This window comes from Anolis sagrei, chromosome 2 (assembly GCF_037176765.1).
Source record: "Anolis sagrei isolate rAnoSag1 chromosome 2, rAnoSag1.mat, whole genome shotgun sequence".
Lineage (NCBI taxonomy): Eukaryota > Metazoa > Chordata > Lepidosauria > Squamata > Dactyloidae > Anolis > Anolis sagrei.
Window position 1 is genome coordinate 289962729 of NC_090022.1, and position 25512 is coordinate 289988240.

Below are 25512 nucleotides of genomic sequence, written 5' to 3' on the forward strand. Positions count from 1 at the left end.
GGAGAAGCAACTGGAAAAGCTTACATGTTATGAGGATTTAAAGACAGAACTGCAAAGACTCTGGCACAAGCCAATCAAGGTGGTTCCAGTGGTGATCGGGACACTGGGTGCAGTGCCTAAAGAACTTGGCCTGTATCTAAAAACAATCAGTGCTGACAAAATTACCACCTGTCACCTGCAAAAGGCCACCTTACTCAGATCTGCATGCATTATTTGCTGATACATCACAGTCCTAGGTACTTGGGAAGTGTCCAACAAATACAAAAGCCAGGATCATTATCTCATTTGCTGTGTACTAATCTTGTTGTATATCAAATAACAATAATAATAACAATAACGATAATAATAGCCATGGAACTCTGGGAGTTGTAATTTGGAACTGAACCCTGATTTCCAAAGTCTACACGTATAGAATCATAGAATCAAAGAGTTGGAAGAGACCTCATGGGCCATCCAGTCCAACCCCCTGCCGAGAAGCAGGAATATTACATTCAAATCACCCCTGACAGATGGCCATCCAGCCTCTGTTTAAAAGCCTCCAAAGAAGGAGCCTCCACCACGCTCCGGTCAGAGAGTTCCACTGCTGAATGGCTCTCACAGTCAGGAAGTTCTTCCTCATGTTCAGATGGAATCTCCTTTCTTGTAGTTTGAAGCCATTGTTTTGTGTCCTAGTCTCCAGGGAAGCAGAAAACAAGCTTGCTCCCTCCTCCCTGTGGCTTCCTCTCGCATATTTATACATGGCTATCATGTCTCCTCTCAGCCTTCTCTTCTTCAGGCTAAACATGCCCAGCTCCTTAAGCCGCTCCCCATAGGGCTTGTTCTCCAGACCATTGATCATTTGAGTCGCCCTCCTCTGGACACATTCCAGCTTGTCAATAGAATGAATGCAGTTTGACCCCACTTTAACTGCCATGGCTCAATGCTTTGTAATTCTGGGAGTTGTAGTTTCATTAGCAACTAGCTCACTAGCTGCTTTGACTCTCTCTTGTAGAGAGGGAAAGACGGGTATAAATAAACATAATAAAAACAACAACAACTTTGACAGAGAAGGATAAAGACTTCATAAAACTACAACTCCCATGATTCCATAGCATTGAGCTATGGTAGTTAAAGTGGTGTGTATGCATCCTTAGTTGAACAGCTCACTCTTTAGTATTCTGGTAATATCATTTTTAAAAGTCCTTCTTTGCAACCTTTCTTCCTGCAGTGATTCTCCTCAATTTCTGGGTGTTCTAGGTTTAACCTATGATTTTTCATTGGGGGAAGAAAGGAGTCCATGTACATTGCTCCAAGGTAGCAACAATGGCTTTTAATACTGAGTCATGTCTACCTACCTTCATTGCAGTAACTGGAGCTCAGAAACCCAACAGAGCAAATTCCAAGAGTGCCACCTGGTGCTTGATATATCTACATGCAAACAGCAAAGAGATAGAGAAAAGGACATTGCTTTAACTGCTATGGCTCAATGCTATGGGGTTTACATATGAGTAATAAGAAAATAAATGAGCTATAAGATTTTTAAAAGTCATGAGAAATCAGCAGTGTGTTTTTTAAAAAAAACATGATGGACCATTCTTTTAGAAAGTCCTATACATTCCTTCCATTTTTCAGATCTTCAGTCCCTTATCCGCTTGTATCATCCATATAAGTTAGTGGTTCCCAACCTTGTTTTGACCATGACTCTTGACCACGGACCACTTTGACCAGGAACCACTTTGACCAGGGACCACTCTCCAATATTAGTCCCAAAAGGGTTACGAATCGGTTTTTGGTCAACTTTAGATTCTGTTTGGTTATTTGGGGTGCTGATTCAGAAAACTGCATTGGATAGACCCCATCAGCTCTAATTTCTGATACAGAACATATGCCATGCAGTAGTCGATCTGCTTGCCCACAGAAAACCATATTTAATAATCTAGAGCTGATGTGGTCATAGTAGTTTTTCGAGGGGGAATCAGGCTCTCCCTCAGCACTATAAGAGGGCTTCGTGAGACCAGTCACTCTCAATGCCACTTGGTTTTGAGACAAGTAGTAGTAGCGGTGTGACCACGGACCATATTTTTGTTCTTGTGGACCACAGAATGGGAGCCACTGATATAAGTAAAGCAGAGAATCTACTCCTGATTTTAGGCTAAATTTTAAATTTGTTGGCCTATATCCCCTAAATAGAATCAGAACTTTGGACAGCTCTTTTAGACTTAAGTCCAAAGTGAGTTTGTTATCCTTTGATGTGTGTGTGTCTGCACTTTAGATCTAATGTACTTTGACACCACATTAACTGCCATGGGATCCTGGGATTTGTAATATGGTGAGGTCGCAGAATTATTTGACAGTGAAAGCTAAAGGCCTTATACAATTATAACTCCCATAATTCCATAAGAGTTAAAGTATTGTCAAATGGCATTGATTCAGATACAGATACACTCCAAATAGCCATTACTCATTCCTGGATGCAATCCAGAAAAAAATAACATTGCGAAGTAACTCTGTAACCTTCTCCTCTCTGCCTTCTTTTGTGCAATAAAGTATTTCAAGCAAATATTGCAAAATATGGGGAAAAATCTGAAATCCAACACACTTCTGGTCCCTAGGAATACTCCAACTTTAAGATAAAGGTAAAAGTTTCCCCTTGACCTTAAGTCTAGTTGTGTACAACTCTGGGGGATGGTGCTCATCTCTGTTTCTAAGCTGAAGAGCCAGCGTTGTCCATAGAAACCTCCTTGGTCATGTGGCCAGAATGACTGCATACGGGTTCCCATCAGAGTGGTACCTATTGATTTACCCACATTTGCATTTCAAACTGCTAGGTTGGCAGAAACTGGGGCTAATGACAGGAGTTCACTCCGCTCCATCGTTTTGACCCACTGACCTTTCAGTCAGCAAGTTCCACAGCTCAGCGGTTTAACCTGATGCTCCACCGCAGCCCCCATTCCAACTTTTACTTACCCCCAATTCCAATACTTTGCTTCATAGATTGAATGGACTGCAACTCATAGCATTCATAACTACTGACTATGCCTGCCAAGGCTGCAGTTCAGTGATGACTGGAGCCTTGCACTTGGCCCAAAATGTACTTGGTGCTTTGTGTGTAGTTAAAGTTGACCAAATGCTTATTATCTGATTCTTCAAGATGCTTGAAATTTGCACAATGCATTTGGATTGTTTGATCTAAATATGCCCAGTTTTCTATAGGGTCATCTTGAGGCTTTTCATAATTGAGTAGTTCTGGGTTCCAATGTGTTTATGCTGGGATTCATTTTATTTCATAGCATTTTATTTAAAAATTGAATATCTTTTTAAATTTTGCTTAAGGTTCATATTTATATGCCCAAGAGGGAAAATAAATTGAAAAAGTTACCAATTTTATTCTTTAACCAGCAGAGGGAGCGAATGCACTGTATTAAAGGAATGGTTTGAAATGGTTTCCAATCCATCCACCTGTGTAATGTAAACTTGCAAAACTCTTTTCAGATCTTCAGTCTGATTTCTGTAGAACAGATTGAACCCATAGTGGCCAGAAAGACTTTGGCTGTTTGGGATGAGCAGAAGGATCTAGAGATTCCCAGAGAGAATATTTTAAATCAAATCTGTGAATAATTAGATTGCCAAATGTGGAAAGCCAACTGCACTGAATGGTGAATGGACACATATGGGAAACCCTTCTCATAAGCGAGACAACTCATTTGGAGAAATGTTTTGTAATGCTTCAGATATCCGTTTTTAAAATAATGTTATTCTGTAATGTGATTGTTTTGTTTTTCCGCAGTGAACAAATATGTCGTCAGAGTGTTCACCGGTGACATGAACGGCAGTGGAACCGATGCCGATGTTTTCATTAACATATTTGGCCAGAATGGAGACACAGGTAATACTTTCAGCAAATCACAGAGCTGAACAAGGCATTCTCTACCAATTTGAGATGGGCATGATTTTGGAAAAGATGTGCTGCTTCTGAGACTATTTTTTTTATTCTCTAACTAGCTTAGGTACCCAACAATGCTCAGGTTAGGGATTCTGTAGCACTATTTATTAGAAATAGCCTTTGCTTGGTTTTGGATTTTATGGATGGTCCCATTAGAAAAAGCATAAGTATGTGAATGAACTACAACTCCCATCAACATCTCTCATTGACCCCAAGCTGTACCAGTAGTTATAGTTCGTCATGATGGATATGTGTGCCAAGTTTGCTCCAGCTGCCTCGTCTCTGGATGTGGGTGGACTGCAACTCCCATCATCATCTGTCATTGCTCCCCCAAGCTCACCTGTATATAAAGTTGGTTGTAATAGGTAGAGTATGTATGCCATGTTTGGTTGAGATCCATCATTGGTTGGGTTCACAGTGCTCTCTGGATGTGGTTGAACTACAACTCCCATCATCCAAGGTCAATTCTTCACTCAACCCCACCAGTATGTAAAATTGGTCATTTGGTGTCTGTGCACCAAGATTCGTCCAGATCCATCATTGGTGGGGTTCACAGTGCTCTCTAGATGTGGGTGGACTGCAACTCCCATCATCCCTCATCATTGCTCCTCCAAGCCCACCTGTATATAAAATTGGTCATAATAGGCATGTATGCCATGTTTGGTTGAGATCCATCATTGGTTGGGTTCACAGTACTCTCTGGATGTGGTTGAACTACAACTTCCATCATCCAAGGTGAATTTTTCACTTAAACCGACCAGTATGTAAAATTGGTCATGTTGGGTCTATGTGCCAAGTTTTGTCCAGATCCATTGTCGATGGGATTCACTGCGCTCTCTAGATGTGGGTAGACTGCAACTCCCATCATCCTCAGTTATTTCTAACCCAAGCACACCTATATATAAAGTTGGTCATGATGGGTATGTATGCCATGTTTGGTTGAGACCAATCATTGGTTGGGTTCACAGTGCTCTCTGGATGTGGTTGAACTACAACTCCCATCATGCAAGGTGAATTTTTCACTCAAGCCGACCAGTATGTAAAATTGGTCCTGTTGGGTCTATGTGCCAAGTTTCATCCAGATCCATTGTCGATGGGATTCAGTGTGTTCTCTGGATGTGGTTGAACTACAACTCCCATCATCCAAGGTGAATTTTTCACTTAAACCGACCAGTATGTAAAATTGGTCACGTCGGGTCTATGTGCCAAGTTTCGTCCAGATCCATTGTCGATGGGATTCACTGTGCTCTCTGGATGTGGGTGGACTACAACTCCCATCATCCTCGGTTATTTCTAACCCAAGCCCCCACCTATATATAAAGTTGGTCATGATGGATATGTATGCAATGTTTGGTGGAGACCATATAATTGTGCCGGAGAACCTAAAGATTCTTAGAGAGATGTTCTCACATGTTTAATGTACAGTTTCCCCACTTTCTCAATGCTGTGTTCACTTAAACCCAGTGAATGTGAAGGGATGACGAGTTTCCAAAGCTATTCTCTTTCTCCGTTGTTCTGAGATGCCTACGAAGGCCGGAGCAGAATTAGGGAAACTGTCATGCTAAGCAAGTGAAGTGATCAAACTTATCCTTTACGAGGAACGCAGCTGCTCTTTTGGATTTCTTTCAAGAAACTGCCTTTTCTAAGCCCACTGCGGAGACGTATTAAACACCTATTTGAGGAAAACGACTCAATCTCGCAGCTGATTAAATAATTTTACCTGATTAATTATGTACACTTTAAACATTAATTGATTAATAAACCATTCACTCAAATTTACAAGTATTTGCATATTACTTGTACCTCAAGGTCAGTTTCTTCTCTGTGATATTGAGAAGGAAAGGCCTTCAATGCAAGACATCTTCTCCTTGTGTTACGAGATAGAACAGCCACCTTTAATCGTTCCCTTATTGCAGCAAATGGACTGAGAAGAAAATAGGCCTCTGTTTCCAGAATGGTGCAATTACTGTGCAGCTCTGTCCATTTGCATTTGGCCTTTACAGCAGAAATGAGCTATCCCCCATCTAAGATTTTAGCTGATTAATTTACTGATTAATGGTGTAACCCTTCTACCCCGTTCATTGAAAGGAGGATCATATTATATGTTTTGCTATTGGAGGAGAGTGCTGGGCATTAGGGGTTTTCTAATGCATACATGGGACTCATTCACACTACAGAATTATTGTGCTATCATTCCACTTTAACTCCCATTGTTCTGTCCTATGGAATCCCAGAATACATTTCACAGCACAACAACAACAACACAAGTATGGATTATCAATGTTGCAATTCCTTGTGACCAAAGGATTGACGAGAAGCAACTCAAAAAGCTTACATGATATAGGGATTTAAAGATAGAACTGCAAAGACTCTGGCACAAGCCAGTCAAGGTGGTCCCAGTGGTGATTGGCACACTGGGTGCAGTGCCTCAAGACCTTGGCCTGCACTTAAAAACAATTGGTGCTGACATCTGTGAGCTGCAAAAGGCCACCCTACTCGGATCTGCATGCATTATTCATCGATACATCACACAGTCCTAGGCACTTGGGAAGTGTCCAATGTGTGATCCAGTGCAAAAGCCAGCATAGTGATCTTGTTTGCTGTGTACTAATCTTGTTATGTATCTAACAACAACAACAACAACAACAGCAACAACAATAGATTTACTGGGTTGTTGTAGGGCTATATGGCCATGGTCTAGAGGCATTCTCTCCTGACATTTCACCTGCATCTATGGCAAGCATCCTCAGAGGTAGTGAGGTCACCTCACTACCTCTGAGGATGCTTGCCATAGATGCAGGCAAAACGTCAGGAGGGAATGCCTCTAGACCATGGCCATATAGCCCCCCCAAAAAACCTACAACAACCCAGTGTTTCCGGCCATGAAAGCCTTCGACAATACATTGAACAATTGTTTTATTTTTATCCCTTCCTATCTCCCTGAGAGGACTCAACAACAACAACAACTTCTTTGATGTCTTAGTTTTTAGGCCTGTTCCTATTTATTTATTTCCAGTATTTCTATCCCGTTCTTCTCAACCCCCAAAGGGAGGCTCAGAACGGCTTACATTTGGCAGCAATTCGATGCCACTACATATAACAGAGCAATATAATAACAATTAAAATAATAAGTAAAAATCATTAAAACACTTAAAAAAAAACAGTATTAATAGCCATATCATAATTCCAGTCAATTCCATATCCAATTCCATGTCCAAAGTGTTATCTATGTCTGTGTCCAAAAGCCTGGTCCCAGAACCACGACTTCAATTCCTTGGGTTATTTGAGGCATTGATTCAGAAAATTGCATTGTTATGGACTGCACCAGCTCTAGTTTTTTACATATGGTTGTCATAATTTTCTATGGGAGAATAGGTGACAGCTGGTAGGTGGCACCTTTATTTTAAAAACTAGAGCTGATAGAGGAAAACTGGGGCCATTTTTGGAATCGGCAGGTTGAGTATACCCAGAAACAGAACTAACATTTCAGGCACCAAAATGTGTGTTGGCCAGGGTTTTAGGGGGAGCATTTGGAAATAGAAAAATAGTACTGGAAGAGAGAGTACCATGGATTGCTAAAAAGTGAAATCAATGGGTCCTAGAGCCAACCAAGCCTGTATCTACCCTGAGCCTGCCTTGGTTTGCTCTGTTAAATTGTCATATAATAATAACCTGTGATAATATCCACTAAGGACGTATAACAAGACTGTTAGAGACATCTTCTTTCTCTGCTGGTGGAGAAATGTGTCAATGGTCTACATATGAGAGAACTTTGCGACTGCTAACACACCAGCTGTGGCTTGAAAAGATCACTCCTTTAATTGTCCTTGGCATCTGTTTGTATATCTAATAACCTGTATGGAAATCGGCTTGGCACTACCAGGTTTGATGCTGGTGATGTCAATTCTAAGTGGAAAGAAACAAAAGCATGGCTTGTAGTAACCTGTGGTCCTTGAAATTAGTTTCTAATCACATTCCCTACAAGCCAAACCAACATCGAAATTTTGCAAAAAAAGGCGACGTCTACCAACCAGTGTCAAACTTGCATAAAAATGTTTGGGATGTCACTGGAAATTAGTGCATAAATGTGCATTCTAGAGAAATAAGAACACTATGAATTTGTTTGGGAAGTTCCCAAAGCAGTTGATGAATTGAGTACAAAAATCTTGCAGTGGTTTTGCTAGATGCTGGAATCGTGTTGGTTAGTTGCAATTAAAGTAGATCCATTCAATCAGTGGTTGTAGGTTAGTCAAAATGGAGGTAAATCTCATTGATTCAGAGAGTCTCCAGTCACAAATAGCAACAGTATAAAAACAATTTTGGGATTAAGGCCTAAATTCAATGGTGTTGGGGTTATAGCTTATCAACACTACATTATAAGATATTGGTGTGTGTGTTTTATCACCGTCTAATTTATTTTTCCTTCGATGTCTTATCCTGTTTAGGAGAAAGAAGATTGGACAATGACAATGACAACTTTGAAAGAGGAGCAGAAGACAAATTCACACTAGATGCTCCAAATATGGGAAAGTTACGGAAAATCGCCATTGGCCACAATAACAAAGGGGGCTCAGCTGGCTGGTTCCTGTCCAAGGTTTGTACAGATGTGCTTATTTTCCCTCTAGAGATGTCAGAAACCGTTGTGTATGAGCTAAAGCTTTAGTCCATGTTGCTCAATATTATGTCTGTGGAATTGCCACAATTGTTGACTCTCCATTGGACTATGGATTCATCTTTTTGTCTGTTCTGTTCTAGTGGGGAACAATCAATAGAATGCAGACCTAAGTTAACAGAAAAGTTTTTTCCAACCCTACTTGGAGATGCAATGGGATATTTTGTATGCAATGTGTATACTTTACCAATGAACTATGGCTCATTCTACTTTTCCAATATATCCCTGTTTAGTGTACACCGAGTCTAATTTTATTTGGAGACGCTTGTGTGTGGAAGCAAACAAAGGCTTGGCTTTCAAGTGACCGAGAATGGAGCAACTGTTTACTCAAAGACTCTGATTGCTAGTGTTCTGTGAAAAATGCCTTTCACAAGTTAATACTGTTATCAGACATTCACTTTAACTATATGGGTGCTCTGTTGTCATCCAAAGATTCTGTCTTCTCCTTCCATTGTTTTGTCTTTGGGTTCTTTGTCTTTAGAACTTTAATCAAGTGGCTATAATTCCATCATGACAGATCTTCCATGTAGACTGACACTTTGGGGCCATAGCTTGTGGGATCTATGGGTGAGATGTGGTTGGGGACTGAAGGGGGAAAGAGTAACATGGATAAATGCCCCCTAACCTTGTGAATCATTATAAGGTCTTCAGGAGAAATGTTGACAGCATTACCTAGGGTGTCGTTTAGATGCCACACATAACTGAACTTAGACAACCAGCATACTGTACTGGGTTGACTCCAGGAAGCTAAGGTTCAAATCCTGGCTCAGCCATGTAAACCTGCTGGCTGATCATGGACAAGTCACCCTCCCTCAGCCTATGGCAAATCTTCTCTAAATGAAATCAAGAAAACACAAACATAATATCAACTTGAAGGCACATCACAACACCAATAACTGACCTGACCTATTTTGGAACCATCATATTCTTGGAGCATTATAGCACTTCTCATCTGCCGCTAACCTTACAGAGAGATGGTGTCAGGAGTGTTTGTCAGACTTCTACTATCCCTTTTGTTTTCTTGCTCTCTACTTGTTGTTGTTCATTCGTTCAGTCGTCTACGACTCTTCGTAACCTCATGGACCAGCCCACGCCAGAGCTCCCTGTCGGCCATCACCACCCCCAGCTCCTTCAAGGTCAGTCCAGTCACTTCAAGGATGCCATCTATCCATCTTGCCCTTGGTCGGCCCCTCTTCCCTTTACCTTCCACTTTCCCCAGCATAATTGTCTTCTCTAGGCTTTGCTGTCTCCTCATGATGTGACCAAAGTACTTCAACTTTGTCTCTAGTATCCTTCCCTCCAGTGAGCAGCCGGGCTTAATTTCCTGGAGGATGGACTGGTTGGATCTTCTCACAGCCCAAGGTACTCTCAGAACTTTCCTCCAACAGCACAGCTCAAAAGCATCGATCTTCCTTCGCTCAGCCTTCCCTAAGGTCCAGCTCTCACATCCGTAGGTGACTACAGGGAATACCATGGCTTTGACTATGGGGATCTTTGTTGCCAGTGTGATGTCTACTCTTCTACCATCCTCAAAATCCAAGCTTTTTCCTGAAGTAACTTCGTTCTATCTGACCATATAAATTAATCCAACTAATTAATCAATCAACATTTGTAAGGAGGGACGAGACTCTGCTAATATTCTTAGAAGCAGTACTGCTCAAAGTGGTGGCCTATGGATACGTGCCAGCAAATGTCTAATTTTGGAGAATTTCCAGAAAATAAATACTTGTAACTCATGGCCACAAATATGGTGCCAGTACTTGGCACACTGGGAGAACATTACTGGTCCGAGACATCAGATAGCTTAAAAAGCACTAAGTGACATACGATTGGGTTGATGGGATGACTCCAGAGAAAATGAAGATTTTATTCAGTAATGCAGTGTCTCTTCTGCCTATTCTTATTCTGATGATATTTTTTTCACCCTAGGTTATCATTGAAGACATTGGTAACAAATGTGTGTACGAATTTCCATGTGAACGTTGGTTTGCCCTGGATGAAGATGATGGCAAAATTCAGCGAGATATCCTAGTGGGAGGAACAGAAGCCACAGGTAAATAAATGCATTCTAATCATGATTTGTCATTATGTCTGAACCTGGGCAAATATTTTATCAAAGAATAATGTCAATGACTGGGTGCCTTTGGGCAAAACACAACACATACTGTATAACTACAATACAAAATATAGGATGCAGAACCACAATGGAAAGTGAAGAATGTACAACTGCAATGCACAAAGTGGAAAGACAAGAACAGAACAACAACCTCACAAACACTGAGGATGTCTGCCATAGATGCAGGCAAAACGTCAGGAGAGAATGCTTCTGGAACATGGCTATACAGCCTGAAAAACCTACAACAACCCAACATTCTCCAAGGACTAGCAGTTGGACCAACAACTCTGCTTCTTATCAAACTACAGGAAAGGATATTCCACCTGAACATGAGGAAGAACTTCTTAACTGTAAGAGCTGTTCAGCAGTGGAACTCTCTGCCTCGGAGTGTGGTGGAGGCTCTTTCTTTGGAGGCTTTTAAACAGAGGCTATCTGTCAGGGGTGCTTTGAATGTGATTTTCCTGCTTCTTGACAGGGGGTTGGATTGGATGGCCACGAGGTCTCTTCCAACTTCATGATTCTATGAAATCATTATGACCACGTAACATTTTTCAGGGAGTGGTATAGAGATATGCTGAACATGGCACAGAGAGATTTTTTTTTGGCTCAGGGTGATTGGAATTTACTTAGGAACATACACATGTGCAAATCATATTACATACGCAGAGACGGAATATCATATTCTGCTGATAGCAGCAGAAGCAGAGTTGCTGGTCCACAAGACATCAACTTCTAGTTTTTGGAGAATGTTCAGGAATGAAACAGTTGTTGTTCTTGTCTTTGTACTTTGTACATTCCTTCACTTTCCATTGTGGTTCTACATCCTATATTTTGTATTGGGGTTGTACAGTATGTGTTGTGCTTTGCCCAAAGGCACCCAGACATTGCCATTTGTCATGCAACTTTTCTCTTTTGCACTAGGGCACAACTGTGGCATAACACAACACACGCTCAATGACTGGGCTACTTAGTGCTGTCATGGTCTATGTTGACATGTAGATAGATATCTATGCTCTTCTAAGGAGATCTTAGATTGAATCCTTTCTGTTGGTGAGTTTTGGAGGCATCCATGTCAGTAGACTAAATTATATAGACATTCCTTATGTTGCTGAATCCATACCAAAATAGTTTGGACACCATTAATAGCTGCTATTAAGTTCAGAATAAAATCATGGGCTGATTTACTGTCCCATTCATGTGGGAGCCAAACGTTCTCATGGCTTCCAGTGGAAGAATACAGTCAAGGTCCCATTTCAGGTCTGTGGTGATACCCTCAACAGAGGCGCATTCGAGAGGAAGGAAAGAGTCTATTTGAATCACCACAGCAGAGGAAGGAGTGCTTGAACAATGGACAACATTAAATTCCTGCCCCAAAAAATCCAAAAAATTATCTGGGGCAGGATCTCCAGGTATCAGCAGTGGCCAGGGAAGCTTTGGCACAATTTTAACTTGTGTGCCAGTTGTGTCCGTACCTTGGGAAGCCAGAATTGGCATGGTGATCTATGCTCTTGTTACATCAAGGATAGACTACTGCAACATGCTCTATGTGGGGTTGCCTTTGAAGACTGTTAGGAAGCTTCAAGGAGTCCAATGGGCAGCAGCCAAGCTGCTCATTAGAGCAGCATACAGAGAGAGGACATCCCTCCTGTTTCGTCAGCTTCACTGACTGCCAGTCTCCTACCAAGCACAGTTCAAAGTGCTGGCTTTAGCCTATAAAGCCCTAAACAGCTCCAGCCCAGTTTACCTGCCCAAACGTTATCTCCCTCTAGAAGCCAGCAAGGAGATTACGATCTTCTGGGGAGGCCCTGCTCTCGATTCCGCCTCCTTCGCAGGCATGGTTGGCAGGGTCGAGAGACAGGGTCTTCTCAGTGGTGGCCCCTCAGCTATGGAACTCCCTCCTGAGTGAAATTAGTTCAGCCCCCTCTCTCCTGACCTTTAGGAAAAGGTTAAAAACATGAATGTTCAACCAGGCATTCAATGAGTAATCTATCAGTGCAAAAAGAAAAGATGGAATAGTGCAATGACAAATTGGAACGGCTGCGGACTACGATATTGGATTGCGTGATTCAAAATAATTAGTTTTAAGGCTTTATTATGTTTTAATGATTGTTTTAATGCTTCCGTTTTTATTATGTGTGTGTTTTGGCATCTGTTTATATATGTCAGCTGCCTTGAATCCCTATGGGGTTGAGAAGGGGGGGGGAGGGGTATAAATACCGTAAATAAATAAATAAATAAATAATCAGGTGGCAAATTGTTGTGTGTGTGTGTTGTGTGTATATTCCAGTTCAGTGCTAATTAGAACACCAGAGAAAGATTGGAGGACATCTGTAAAGTTGAGTATCCCTTATCCAGAATTCTGAAATCCAAAATATTCAAAAATCTGGAATTGTCCACATGGTGGCTGGATAGGGATGCCTTTGCTTGCTGATGGTTCAGTGTGAGCAAACTGTTTCATGCACAAATGTATTAACAATATTTTGTAAGAAGTTGCCTTCAGGCTCTATGTATATGAGATTTAAGTGAATTTGGTGTCTCGATTTGGACCCTATTACAGATATGCAAATACAAATATTCCAAAATCAGAAAAAAATCCACTTCTTCTGGTCCCAAGTATTTCATATAATGGAGACTCAAACTATAGCTCTAGGGGAAGATCCTTCTGAGGTGGCTTTGGGTGAATTCTGGTGGCAGCCCTTCCCTGTATTTACTTGGCAACAACAGGCCTGAAGAAGACTGCAGGCTGCAAAGGGTGCCTGTCTGGCTCTGGCCCTGAGCTTATTGCTGGAGGTAGAGCCAGAAATGATACCTCTGCACACTTCCCTGAAGTCAAGCTACATAGCAACCAAGCTGGGTCAAATTATTTTGGCACCTGAGGCAGAAAACCTCGTAAGTGCTTTCTTCCCTTCGTCTTCCCGGATGGTAAAAATATAATGAATAATATGTTTTGGAAAAAAATTGTTGCTCCTGTCTCGTGGAACTACAGATCAACTGCCTAAGGCAGCTGCCTCGCTTTTCTTTATGACTTTGCTCATGATGAGCCTGGCCCTGTTTCTCACAGTGTCCCAGAGTGCCACGCGAAGGACACTGACATTAATAGGGCAGATTGACTCCTGTACCTAGAGAACCACGCAGGGATATGTTGCTGTTGTTGTTGTTGTTGTTGTTGTTGTTGTTGCTGCTGCTGCTGCTGCTGCTGCTGCTGCTGCTTTAATGTGGCCCTGGCCAGTCATCAACAATACAACTTGTGGTTAGTTACTTTTGGGGACTCCAACTCCCAAATTCCCTCAACCAACAGAAGTAGTAGGATGGGAGAGCTTTGGAGTTGTAGTCACCAAAAATACTTTTCAATATTGCTAGAGCCATGATATCTTCCCAAGGATTCACATGTTGGAGCCTAAATGTTATTGCTAAAAAAACATTTATCACATTTATTTATCATATCAAAAGTGAACCGAGGGTACAGTTGTAATGTATTTTTTAAAAACACAACGTTTAAAAACTTGGCATTATACTAAATATCCTTTGACCAGTAGCTGACCACTTCGAGTGCCTCTGGTGTTGCTGTAAGAAGGTTCTCCATGGTGCATGTGGCAGGGCTCAGACTCCATTGTAGTCAGTGGTCTGTGGTTTGCTCTTCTCCACACTTGCATGTTGTGGACTCCACTTTGTAGCCCCATTTCTTAAGGTTGACTCTGCATCTTGTGGTGCCAGAGTGGAGTCTGTTCAGCACCTTCCAAGTCACCCAGTCTTCTGTGTACCCAGTCTTTCATTTGGTATCAGCCACTGATTGAGATGCTGGGTTTTAGCCTGCCACTTTTGGACTCTTGCTTGCTGAGGTTTTCCTGCAGGTATCTCTGTGGATTTAAGAAAATTATTTCTTGATTTAAGGCATTGGCATGCTGGCTGATATCTGAAGAGGGGATGGGCCAGAGATGTCACTGCCTTGGTCTTTTCATTGCTGCCTGCTTCTTCCTGGCGGATGTCAGGTGGTGCAATACTGGCTAAACAGTATGATTGCTCCAGTGGTGTAGGGTGTATGTCAGAGTGATGCCCCTGGGTCATGTACAGAGTACTTGAAGTTACTAGATCACACAGACTCACATAGCACACTGCAGTCTTCTTAAGTTTCAAAAATAATAAAGTTTACTGAAAGCATTTCAAGACACGACTACATCTTGGCGGCTGAAAATGGCGACTAATAAAGTACAGCACTAAACACACAGACAAAGAACATCTGCCCTCCTGCCTTATCTGTCTTCTAGCTGGTAAACTCCCTTTTCTTCTCAGGGCAAAGGATTCCTGTTATCTCATTTCAAGGACTCTACTCTCTGGCCTATTCTCTCTCTCTCTAATAATAACAATCTAGTGCACAAATGAACAAAACTGAACATAACTGAATCCATTATTAACACATTGAAAAACATACATATAATACTTCCAATTATCCTGACAGTGTAGACATCCTGTGATAATGTGGCACGTCTCATTAAGAGCCACATCCACTGTTTTAGCGTGGTGAGATGTGTTCCTCACTGGGCATGCATACTTAGCAGCAGAGTAGCAAAGTGCAAGGGTAGATGTGAAGACTTTAACACATGACACTGTTATAGTGCTCTCATTCTATTATAACTACAATGGCAACATCACATGGAATACTGGAATTTGCAGTTTGGAAGGTTATTTAGATTTCTCAGCCAGATCGCTCTTGGGTTTCACTAACCTGCAAATCTCAGAATTCTACAGAATGTTGTCATGGCAGTTAAAGTGGAACAATAATACTGCAAAAGTGTCATGTGATAGGGCCAGGGTCATAGCCAGAAATTTGGGGGGGGGGGGAATTGAAAATTTCAGGGGGGGGGGTTGAAACCTGCCTCCTAGCTCATGCTGAAGCAAAGAGCACAGCAGGGGGCAGAGCAGCCTTCAATAGCCTGCAGCTCTGCCCCTGTCAACCACCTCCACCAAGTCTGGCCTCCTTAATAAGAGCATTCAACACCACCCCGCCCCCAACTTGATTGCTTCACTACATCGGCTATTGCTGCAAGTAATGACAGTGTGAATAAATTGTCAATATTTGCTTGAGATAGTGCTTGCAGTTCTGGAGGGACTCTTAATTTTTTGCGTCTCATAGACTTAGCATGGGGATTTGGTTAACCAGTTAAAATTCATGAGTAAACCAGGTTTTTTTTAACCTCAACAATTTTTTGGGGGGGGGGGTTGAACCCCTACCTCCCCTTCCCCCGGCTACAGGCCTGGATAGGGCAGCCCATTCCCTGAATTACATGGAGAGCTAAATGTTTCCTGCCAGGTCAGAACATGCTAAGAGTGTTTATACTTTTGTTTGCAACATATGGTTGTGAAGAAATGGGATGGGGATTATCACAAAGACTTCCTGGGTCTCCAAAGCACTTTCCTCCTAAGGATACCAATGCTCTGAAGACTGTCCAGCAAATTATTTTGGAACTGGGAGCATCCTGGCGAGCAAGAAGCCTGCTGGGAAGCAGTATCTAATCCAGGCTTCTGCCAGCAGAGTTGCAGTCTCCATGGGGCAAATTGCCCTTTTGAAGCTGCTTAATTATTTATTTGCGCAAATGACACAAAAGCTGCTGGTGAATTCCAAACTGACCGGATTAAAACTTCTAAATCCAAGGTGTGAAAAAGTATTTTTCTTCTACAACTAATTGAATTCTACCTAGAGCTATTTCCCTTTTGGACTGTGTGCATATGTGCCTTCAAACTGCCTATGAACTTATGATGGCCTCATAACTTTCATAGGGTTTTCTTCGGCAAGGAATATTCAGAGGTGGTTTGGCCAGTTTCCTCTGAAATATAAGAGTACAGTATCTGGCAGTTGTTAAAGTCCCCCATTCAAGTACTAACCTGGGCTTACTCTGCTTAGCTTGTAAATAATTCCCCAAATCCCTCAGTCAGATCTGGGTGTGAAGATTATGGGAGCTGTAATGCAATGAAGAAGCATTTCCAAGCTCTGATTTCCCCACAAAATCATGTTCTCCCCTCACAATTGTCTCCCACAGTGTGAGCCCACAACAAACTAAGTTTTATTGCACTCTTGAGGGAGTAAGCATTGAAGGGCCTGGGTTTGCCAATTCCTGGTGTAGATGCACTCAAAGGTGAACTTCCTCCAAGAAAATCTTGACCTGTGATAGACGTCAGCAATAACATGATGACATGAAGGAGCACAGCCACAACGGTCTTTCCTTTTTATTGCATTGCCTTTAGGCTTTAGCTTCCAACAGGTAGTGTAATATACTGGCTTCCCATTATAATGAGGCAGCAGCTTGCATGTTTTCACTTTGGTTTCACCCAGTAGAGAACAGGGATGGTACAACTGCCTCTTATCCCAAAGTGTTGAAGACGAGCATTGCTGTATCTCCATGTCGAGCACTTATTTATTCATCCTGTTTAGTGCTGTCACGCAGCTGCGGGCCTCATTGAACTGCTGCTCAGGTCTCACTTTTCTCTGGCGACGGTGCCGTAGAGGCTATCACGCCTGAAAGACCCCTGCTGGGGCTTCTCCAAGTTATATGCAATTTAACAAGGTGAACTCTCCCCAGCATGAAAACTACCACATCTACCGTATGCCGTAGGCACCCTTGAAACAACAGAAGCCCTTGCAAGGACAAGCTGGCGTGCAAATTTTATTTAGACCTGAGTTGCTGCAGCAGCAAGAAGTAATTGTTATGATTAACCATACCCAGAGACTGTCTCTAAGATTGTCTTGAAATGTTAAGCAGCTATTGGAGGCCTAGGCAAATGCATGTTTGTTGTCAAGCAGCAATGATAGGATCTTGAATCTTGACTACATACAGGGCCTGGGTGTTTACCCCAATCCCTGTATGCTTTATGCATGAGTAGAATTGTCCTTCCAGGAAACTCCTGGAAGTATAGTTTTTGTGAAGTCTTGACACTGCCTTTTCCTCATTTGCTTCAGTTTCCCCTGTTCATAGATTTTCCCAATAGTGTAGAAACCTTCCTTTAGTTTTGGGTGGAGCTTAAAATCCTCCCACAGACCACTCTTAGTTGTTCTATTTCATTTCCCTGTTTAGAGCTTTTGCTGGACGCTTCCTTTTTCTACAGTCACTAGAGGCTGGGGACATTGGAAATCCTAGGCCGAAGCAATCCAAACAGGAATTCTTAGCACTTTCATTTAGCAGTATTTTTATACCAACAGTCCAAAGGACAACAGAAGCTTTTGACCAGCCTAAGCTTCACAGGAGAGAAGATTAAGACAGTTTGTAAGCAACACTTTATAATCCATCACTTTACACCAGAGGCAAAAGACTTTCAAAGATTCCAGAGAGATGACTGGAGGCAGAAAAATCTCCTTTTGTCACCATTAATTGAGAAGTCAGATTTTCTACTTCTCAATTTCTGCTTTTCCTGGGATTTGTCTCCCTGCCCAGAGACACTTCCGTTTGCACCTTGGGACCTGGCAACTTTAGGTCATGGGTGCCTTCAGTGTTTCTTGTCTTTGTTTTAGACCTATTGGCACACTTACAGGAGAGCATTGTTTGAGTACCTTTTAAACTGCACAATTTTTGCTCATTGTGCAGCTTGGAAGCCTAATCTGCATTTATCCCCACCTCTCCTCTAAGGCAATAACTTTCTAGAATCTGTATTGTTGTTGGCAAAATTTCACCCACTCCCTGTCCTTTCTGCAGGCCACAAAGCCTCCTCCTGTGAAAGCGAAAATGACTGGAATATAATGCCTGTTTTTAACAAACTGCCATTTTTAAAAGGGATTTGTGTTTTGTTTCATTTTTAAAAAACACATGGAAAATTAAGTACCACCTCTCCAAGGTTTCTGTCTCCATGACTCACATCATTTCCATCTCTGCTGTAAAGGCACCTCTGTGCATCTCTTCTTTTAAATCTCACAAGGAACCAAGATCCAAATTCCTCCTGCACATTTCATCTCATTAAATGTACAATAAAATAACCAACAACACACAAAATGTAAGCTGCTTTCAGTCTCTTGTGGAGAGAAAAAGCTGGATATAAATGGAAATAATAATATTTTTGCGACAAAGAACTGGTGGGATCATAAGCCTGAAAAAGTTACAGAAAATGAACACATTAAACTACTCTGGGACTTCTGAATTCAGACTGACAGAGTTGGAGCAAAATACTCCTGACCTCATGATTGTGTTAAAAAACAAAGTATGGATCGTCGATGTTGCAATCCCAGGCAACAGCAGGAATAATAAGAAACAACTGGAAACGCTGGCACAATACGAGGATTTAAGATCAAACTGCAAAGACTTTGGCACAAGCCAGTAAAGGTGGTCCCAGTAGTGATCGGCACACTGGGTACAATGCCTAAAGACCTTGGCTTGCACTTAAACACAATTGGTGCTGACAAAATTACCATCTGTCAGCTGCAAAAGGCCACCATACTGGGATCTGCACACATTATTTGCCGATACATCACACAGTCCTAGACATTGGGAATTGTCCAACATGTGATCCAATACAACAACCAGCATAGTGATCTTGTTCGCTGTGGAGTCATCTTGTTGTGTTTCAAATAATAATAATATTGTTTTGTGATACGAAATCCAGCATATAGATCTCGTTTGCTGTGACATACTGTGCTTTTTGTGTTTTTGTGGCGCAGTGGGTTAAACCCATGTGCCGGCAGGACTGAAGACCGACAGGTCACAGGTTCAAATCCAGGGAGAGCACGGATGAGCTCCCTCTGTCAGCTCCAGCTCCTCATGAGAGAAGCCTCCCACAAGGATGGTAAAACATCAAAACATCCGGGCAGCCCCTGGGCAACGTCCTTGCAGACGGCCAATTCTTTCACACCAGAAGCGACTTGAAGTTTCTGACACAACAAATAATAATAATAATAATAATAATGATAATGATAATGTGTAGAACAGAAACTTCTGCACCCATTTGCCCCCAATCTGACATGAGAGACTTGTATCCCCCCCCCCCCCACATAGGAGACTATGTCTGTATATATAACCCCAAACATAACAACCAGGGAAAACCAGTTTTAGCCATTTGTTGATTGATAGATTGTTTGATTTACAATATTTATATTCTGCCCTTCTCGCCCCAAAGGGGACTCAGAGTGGACCACAGAACATATGTATTCAGCAAACATTCAATGCCATTTTATACACAACTAGACAGACAATTATACATAGATAAGAGGTGTATATATTGGCTTTCCCCATCTTTCGGCATCTTTGAAGGTGTTGTGCTCGGTTTTGGCCACGGGGGGGGGGGGGGGGTGCTGTTGCTCCATCTCCCTGCCGAAGAGCTTGTTCATAGCTTCCTTCTTTTTCCCTGATCATTATTGCTGGCATTCCTTATGGGTACCTCAGAATACCTCCCCTGCTTTTTAAAAAGCAATACCTATTTATCTACTCACATTTGCCTTCGAACCACTAGGTATGCAGAAGCTGGGCTAATGGCCAAGAACTCACCCCGACCCAGCTTCAAACTGGCAGTCTTTCAACTGACAAGATTGAGTACAGCTAGTAGTTTAACCTGCTGTGCTAAAGCCAGCTGTGATTTCCTGTGATAGTTAGGACATGAAGGTATGAAGGCAGAACCATTTGATTTCCAACACAAAATCTGGCCTGAAATCTAAAGCTACTTTAGGGCTCCTGAGTTGCTCTGAGCCAAACTGGATGGGATTTCCAAATAAGCATCCAAGCTGAATCTTGTGACCAGTGCGCATTGTTAGTGCGCAATGTTTGCTTTAACTGTTGAGTGAAAAGCTGAGTGGCAGAGCTGCCAAAGTCTAATCTGGACTTGATTTTGAACCTAATGACTTCCTAGCCAGCATCTACTGTGTGCTTGGACACCTGGCAGGTTTTCTTTGGCTTTTTAATAGCCACATGACAGTAGCTTTTCATGGGATGCTTATATGTGTCTATTATGACACAGGCAGAAATCCAGAATTAACATTTTTTTTTCATTGCATGCATGTGCCCATCCATTGCCACCCACAACTATAGGTATTTGGCATGACAGTAATTATGTGTAAATGCTCAGGACAATGCTACATTTAGGTGTGATAGCAAATAAATTTTACCTCCCCAACAGAGTCTTAGATAGTTAGGCCAAGCAGTACTTGGAAGTCACATACAACTCCTCTGTTACACCAGCTCCACTAGCTGCCTGTTTGTTATATGTTGCAGCTGGGTGTTTCAGGATATAAGGAGCGAGCCTTGGAAATGATCTTTGGGAGAAAAGTATTTGTCTTATTTTGGTGGTAGATGCTGCTGGCTTCCCCCCAGGTTTGTTGGATTTTTGGTATCCTGACCTGTCTCCTGTAATCTTGGAACCCAAGAACCTTGAACCACTGGACTGGCTTTTGACTACGGTATAGACTCTTGATCCCTGGACTTTGTTTATTGAACTCTCGGCATTTGACCACTGGACTGGACCCTTTGACTACGGTGTAGCATTTGCTATCAGTTTTTGTTTATTCTGTGGCTGAGTGCTATCTTTATGTTTTATGTTTTGGACTATTGAAACAGCCAGAAAGTAAGTGCTGTTTTAATTCAATTGTTTAACACAAACTGGATGTTTGTTTGATTCACCTCTGCCAGAAATAATGGCAGAGCCCTGGCATCGTGACAATGGTTAATTTATTTAAAAGGAAAAAACAATTAAGGCACCATAGCTTGATTTGTGGATAAGTAGACCCAGCTTTTTGGGGTCAATGCTTTGAGTAAAATGTCTAGACCAGGCATGGGCAAACTTTGACCCCATTGTCTAGAGTTATACATGAATACAGAATTTTATTTGTATTTTTCTTCTTTTTTCCCCAGTAGGGGAGCCAAAGTGACTTACAATGTAGAGTTAAAATGATATGATTAAAATATTATGTGGCATTACATGATATGTCCATTTGAAGCCTTTATATATAATCGCCATCCAGTAACACTGCGTTGTCTACACCTCACCTTTCCCCAGGTATTGTTTATAATGTCGCTGTGGTGACGGGAGACATCCGAGGGGCTGGTACCAACTCCAAGATCCACATTGTCATGCATGGCTCTAAAGGGCAGAAAAACAGTGGGAAGGTCTTCCTGGAAGGAGGCGAATTTGAACGGGCCCGGTCTGATCTTTTCAACGTGGAGATAGCTGCTCTTCTGAGTCCCTTGAGTCGCGTCTCCATCGGACATGATAATGCCGGTCTCAGCTGTGGCTGGTATTGTGAGAAGGTGAGAATAGGCCACTTAACGCCTTTGGACAGCTGTCCAATCCTGTTACCCATTTGCAGTCTGACCAGAGTGACCTGCGGCATTTTTTTTGGGTGGTGGCGGTGGGAGGCAAATGCGGCTCTTATTTTCAATTATGATACCATCAGGTTAGCTAGTCTATATAATGCAATGATGTTGGCTTCAAATGTGGTTTTGCTTAATATATGCTGCGTGAGAGCCAACTACAAGCAAAATCAATTGCATCCTCAATGGATCTTTTGCTCCTCTGCTCCTCTCACCTGTCACCAAGGAGGCTGTCCAGACCTTGAATCGGTGTCTAGCTGCTGTGTCGGACTGGATGAGAGCTAACAAATTGAAATTGAATCCAGACAAGACAGAGGTCCTACTGGTCAATCGCAAGGCCGAACAGGGTATAGGGTTACAGCCTGTGTTGGATGGGGTTACACTCCCCCTGAAGACGCAGGTTTGCAGCTTGGGAGTGATCCTGGACTCATCGCTGAGCCTGGAACCCCAGGTCTCGGCAGTGGCCAGGAGAGCTTTTGCGCAATTAAAACTTGTGCACCAGTTGTGCCCATACCTTGGGAAGTCTGATCTGGCCACAGTGGTCCACGCTCTTGTTACATCCCGTATAGACTACTGCAACACACTCTACGTGGGGTTGCCCTTGAAGACTGTTCGGAAACTTCAACTGGTCCAACGAGCGGCAGCCAGATTGCTTACCGGAGCGACATACAGGGAGCACACCACCTCCCTGCTGTGTCAGCTCCACTGGCTGCCGGTGCAATTCCGAGCACAATTCAAGGTGTTGGTTTTGACCTACAAAACCCTTTACAGTTCCGGTCCCGTGTATCTGTCCGAACGTATCTCCCTCTACGTCCCACCCCGGAATTTGAGATAATCTGGGGAGGCCCTGCTCTTGACTCCACCGCTATCACAAGTGAGGCTGGTGGGGACGAGGAGCAGGGCCTTCTCAGTGGTGGCCCCTCACCTGTGGAACTCACTCCCGGGGGAAATCAGGGCATCAACATCCCTCCTCGCCTTCAGGAGAAAGGTAAAGACGTGGTTGTGGGACCAGGCCTTTGGGCAATCTGACAATTAAATATGGAAGTCAGATGGATAGGACTGAAAGGACTGACAATAGTGGAATTGGAATTTAACTATGAGATTATGAAACGCTGACCATCAATGAGGTTTGTATTGGTTTTATGCTTGTTTTTGCCTATAATAATTATTGTCTTCTGTTAATTGTTGTTATTGCGAGAATTGCTGTCTTGTTAATTGATGTTATTGTCCTTTGCTGTTATGTGATGCGGGCCTCGAATTGTGCCTTGCTTTTGTAAGCCGCCCTGAGTCCCCCCCAGGGTGAGAAGGGCGGGGTAGAAGCAACCAAAATAAATAAATAAATAAATAAATAAATAAATAAATAAATATCAGTGGGAAGAATGCCTTTACACCCTGTTGAATGTGCCTTCTAGCACTGGGCAGAAAACATCAAGATCAAATTGGGCTGATTCCTCTGGAGAAGAAATAGATTCCCTATTAAAATCCCAAATTACGTACCTGTATGGTCATGAGTCAACAGTATAATGCACCAACTTAAACAAAACCCAGTGCAATTCTAATCTGCATCAATATGAGTATAGTGTCTAGATCAAGGGTGTCAAACCCATTTTGATCAAGGGCTACATCAGCCTCATGGTTGCCTTCAAAGGACCGTTGAATCCATGGATGGAGAATGCGTGGATACAGAGGACCAACTATAATCTGTTTACATAGTCATCGGTGCTCTTTAGTTTTTACCAAGTTTATATCCCCAGATGTTATTGAATGACAACTCCCGGCCCTGTTTACCTCTCCGAACGTATTCTCCCCTATGAACCATCAAGATTATTGAGATCGTCTGGAGAGGCCCTGCTCTCAGTCCCACCGGCCTCACAAGCGCGTCTGGTGAGGCTGAGGGACAGGGCCTTCTCGGTGGTGGCCCCACAACTCTGGAACTCTCTCCCACCGGAGATCAGAACCGCCCCTTCTATCCTGACATTTAGGAAACAGGTGAAGATGTGGTTATGGAGACAGGCTTTCGATGAATGAGACAACACCCTAAGATTTGGATGGAAGATGATGTATAATCGATTTTAGTATGACGACTGACCACTGTAGTTTTGAATATATTTGTTATTTTAATGTGTTATTGTAATATGAACTATGATGTTTTACCGATTGTATGTGTTTTTATGGTCTGAGTCCCTCAAGGGAGGTGAGAAGGTCGGTATATAAAACTTTGAAATAAATAAATAAATAATAAAAATAAATTTTGATTATCTACCAAGAGGACCAAGGATAATGGGAATTGCAACCCAATTGCACTTGTGGTTCTGAGACTGGGGAAAGGTTAAAGAGCATTTTAGACTTAAACATTATATCTGCAAGCCTTGTATGTATCAACATTCAACCCCCACTCTCTTGACTATTCTGCATCCTTCCAGAGGTGATTCTGTCACAGCTCCCATCAACTCTAGTCATGATGTCTAAAGAGGAGAAATACAGGAGTAGGCGCTCGGCATCTGAATGAATAAAATGACACAAAGAGCAGGATTCAGCCCATGGGCCGTGGGTTTGACACATGTGGTTTAGATCAAGGGAAATAATCATAACCCTCTATTCTGCTTTGGTCAGACCTCACCTGGAATTCTGTCCAATTCTGGTCACTGCAATTCAAGAAGAATATTGAAGGGATGGAATACATTGAGAGAAAGGCAACCACAATGGTCACATTTCTGGAAGCCAAGTCCTATGGGGAACAGCTTAGGGATTTGGGTAGCTTGGAGAAGAGAAGTTTAAGAAAAGACATGATAGCATGTCTAAATATTTGGAAAGATGTCATATTGAGAAGGGAGCCAGCTTGTTTTCACTGCTCCAGAGAACAGGACACTGAGTAATAGACTCAAACCAAATGAAAAGGGGTTCTGCCTAAACATTAAGAACTTCTTAATAGTAAGAACTGTTCAGCCATGAAATATACTGCTTTGGAGTATGGTGCAGCCACTTTCTCCAGAGCGTTTTGAGCAGTGTTTGGGTGGCCATCAGGCAGGAGAGCTTTGAGTGTATTTCTGCATGGTGCAATGGGATTGGACTGGATGGTCCTTGTGGCCTCTTCCAACTCAATGATTCAACCTAATGAGTGTAAAGAACAGTCTTTATTGCCTGTTTAAAACAAAGGAAGGAAGGAATCAATTTGACCGCTCTTGAGAAGAAGTTCCACAATTTTAGTGCTGCTACTGACATATGAAAAGGTCTGTGATGATCCTGAATAAAGATTGCTTAATATTTGTGTGTGTGTGTGTGTGTATGTATGTACGTGTGTGTATGTACGTGTGTGTGTGTGTGTGTGTGTGTATATATATATATATATATATATATATATATATATATATGATACTGAAGTTTAAACATGTATGCCTTAAGAATATCAAATTCTTCCTGCAATTTCAAAGCTTTCCTTTTGTATTTATGTGAGTGAAAAATGTATTATGTGTCATATTGAAGGCATGAACAGTGTTAAGTATGGCTAATTGAATTATGCCGATGG

The 25512-nt window shown here is 42.2% G+C and overlaps 1 protein-coding gene across 1 annotated transcript in view; it reads left to right on the plus strand.

Moving 5' to 3' along the window:
* LOXHD1 (lipoxygenase homology PLAT domains 1) overlaps window positions 1–25512 on the plus strand; it is a 269577-nt gene that overhangs the window by 25737 nt on the left and 218328 nt on the right. Inside the window, exons 5-8 of the mRNA XM_067464668.1 lie at window positions 3767–3865; window positions 8368–8516; window positions 10524–10647; window positions 21673–21923. Coding sequence (XP_067320769.1) covers window positions 3767–3865; window positions 8368–8516; window positions 10524–10647; window positions 21673–21923 — 623 coding nt within the window. The remainder of the gene's footprint in view (window positions 1–3766; window positions 3866–8367; window positions 8517–10523; window positions 10648–21672; window positions 21924–25512) is intronic.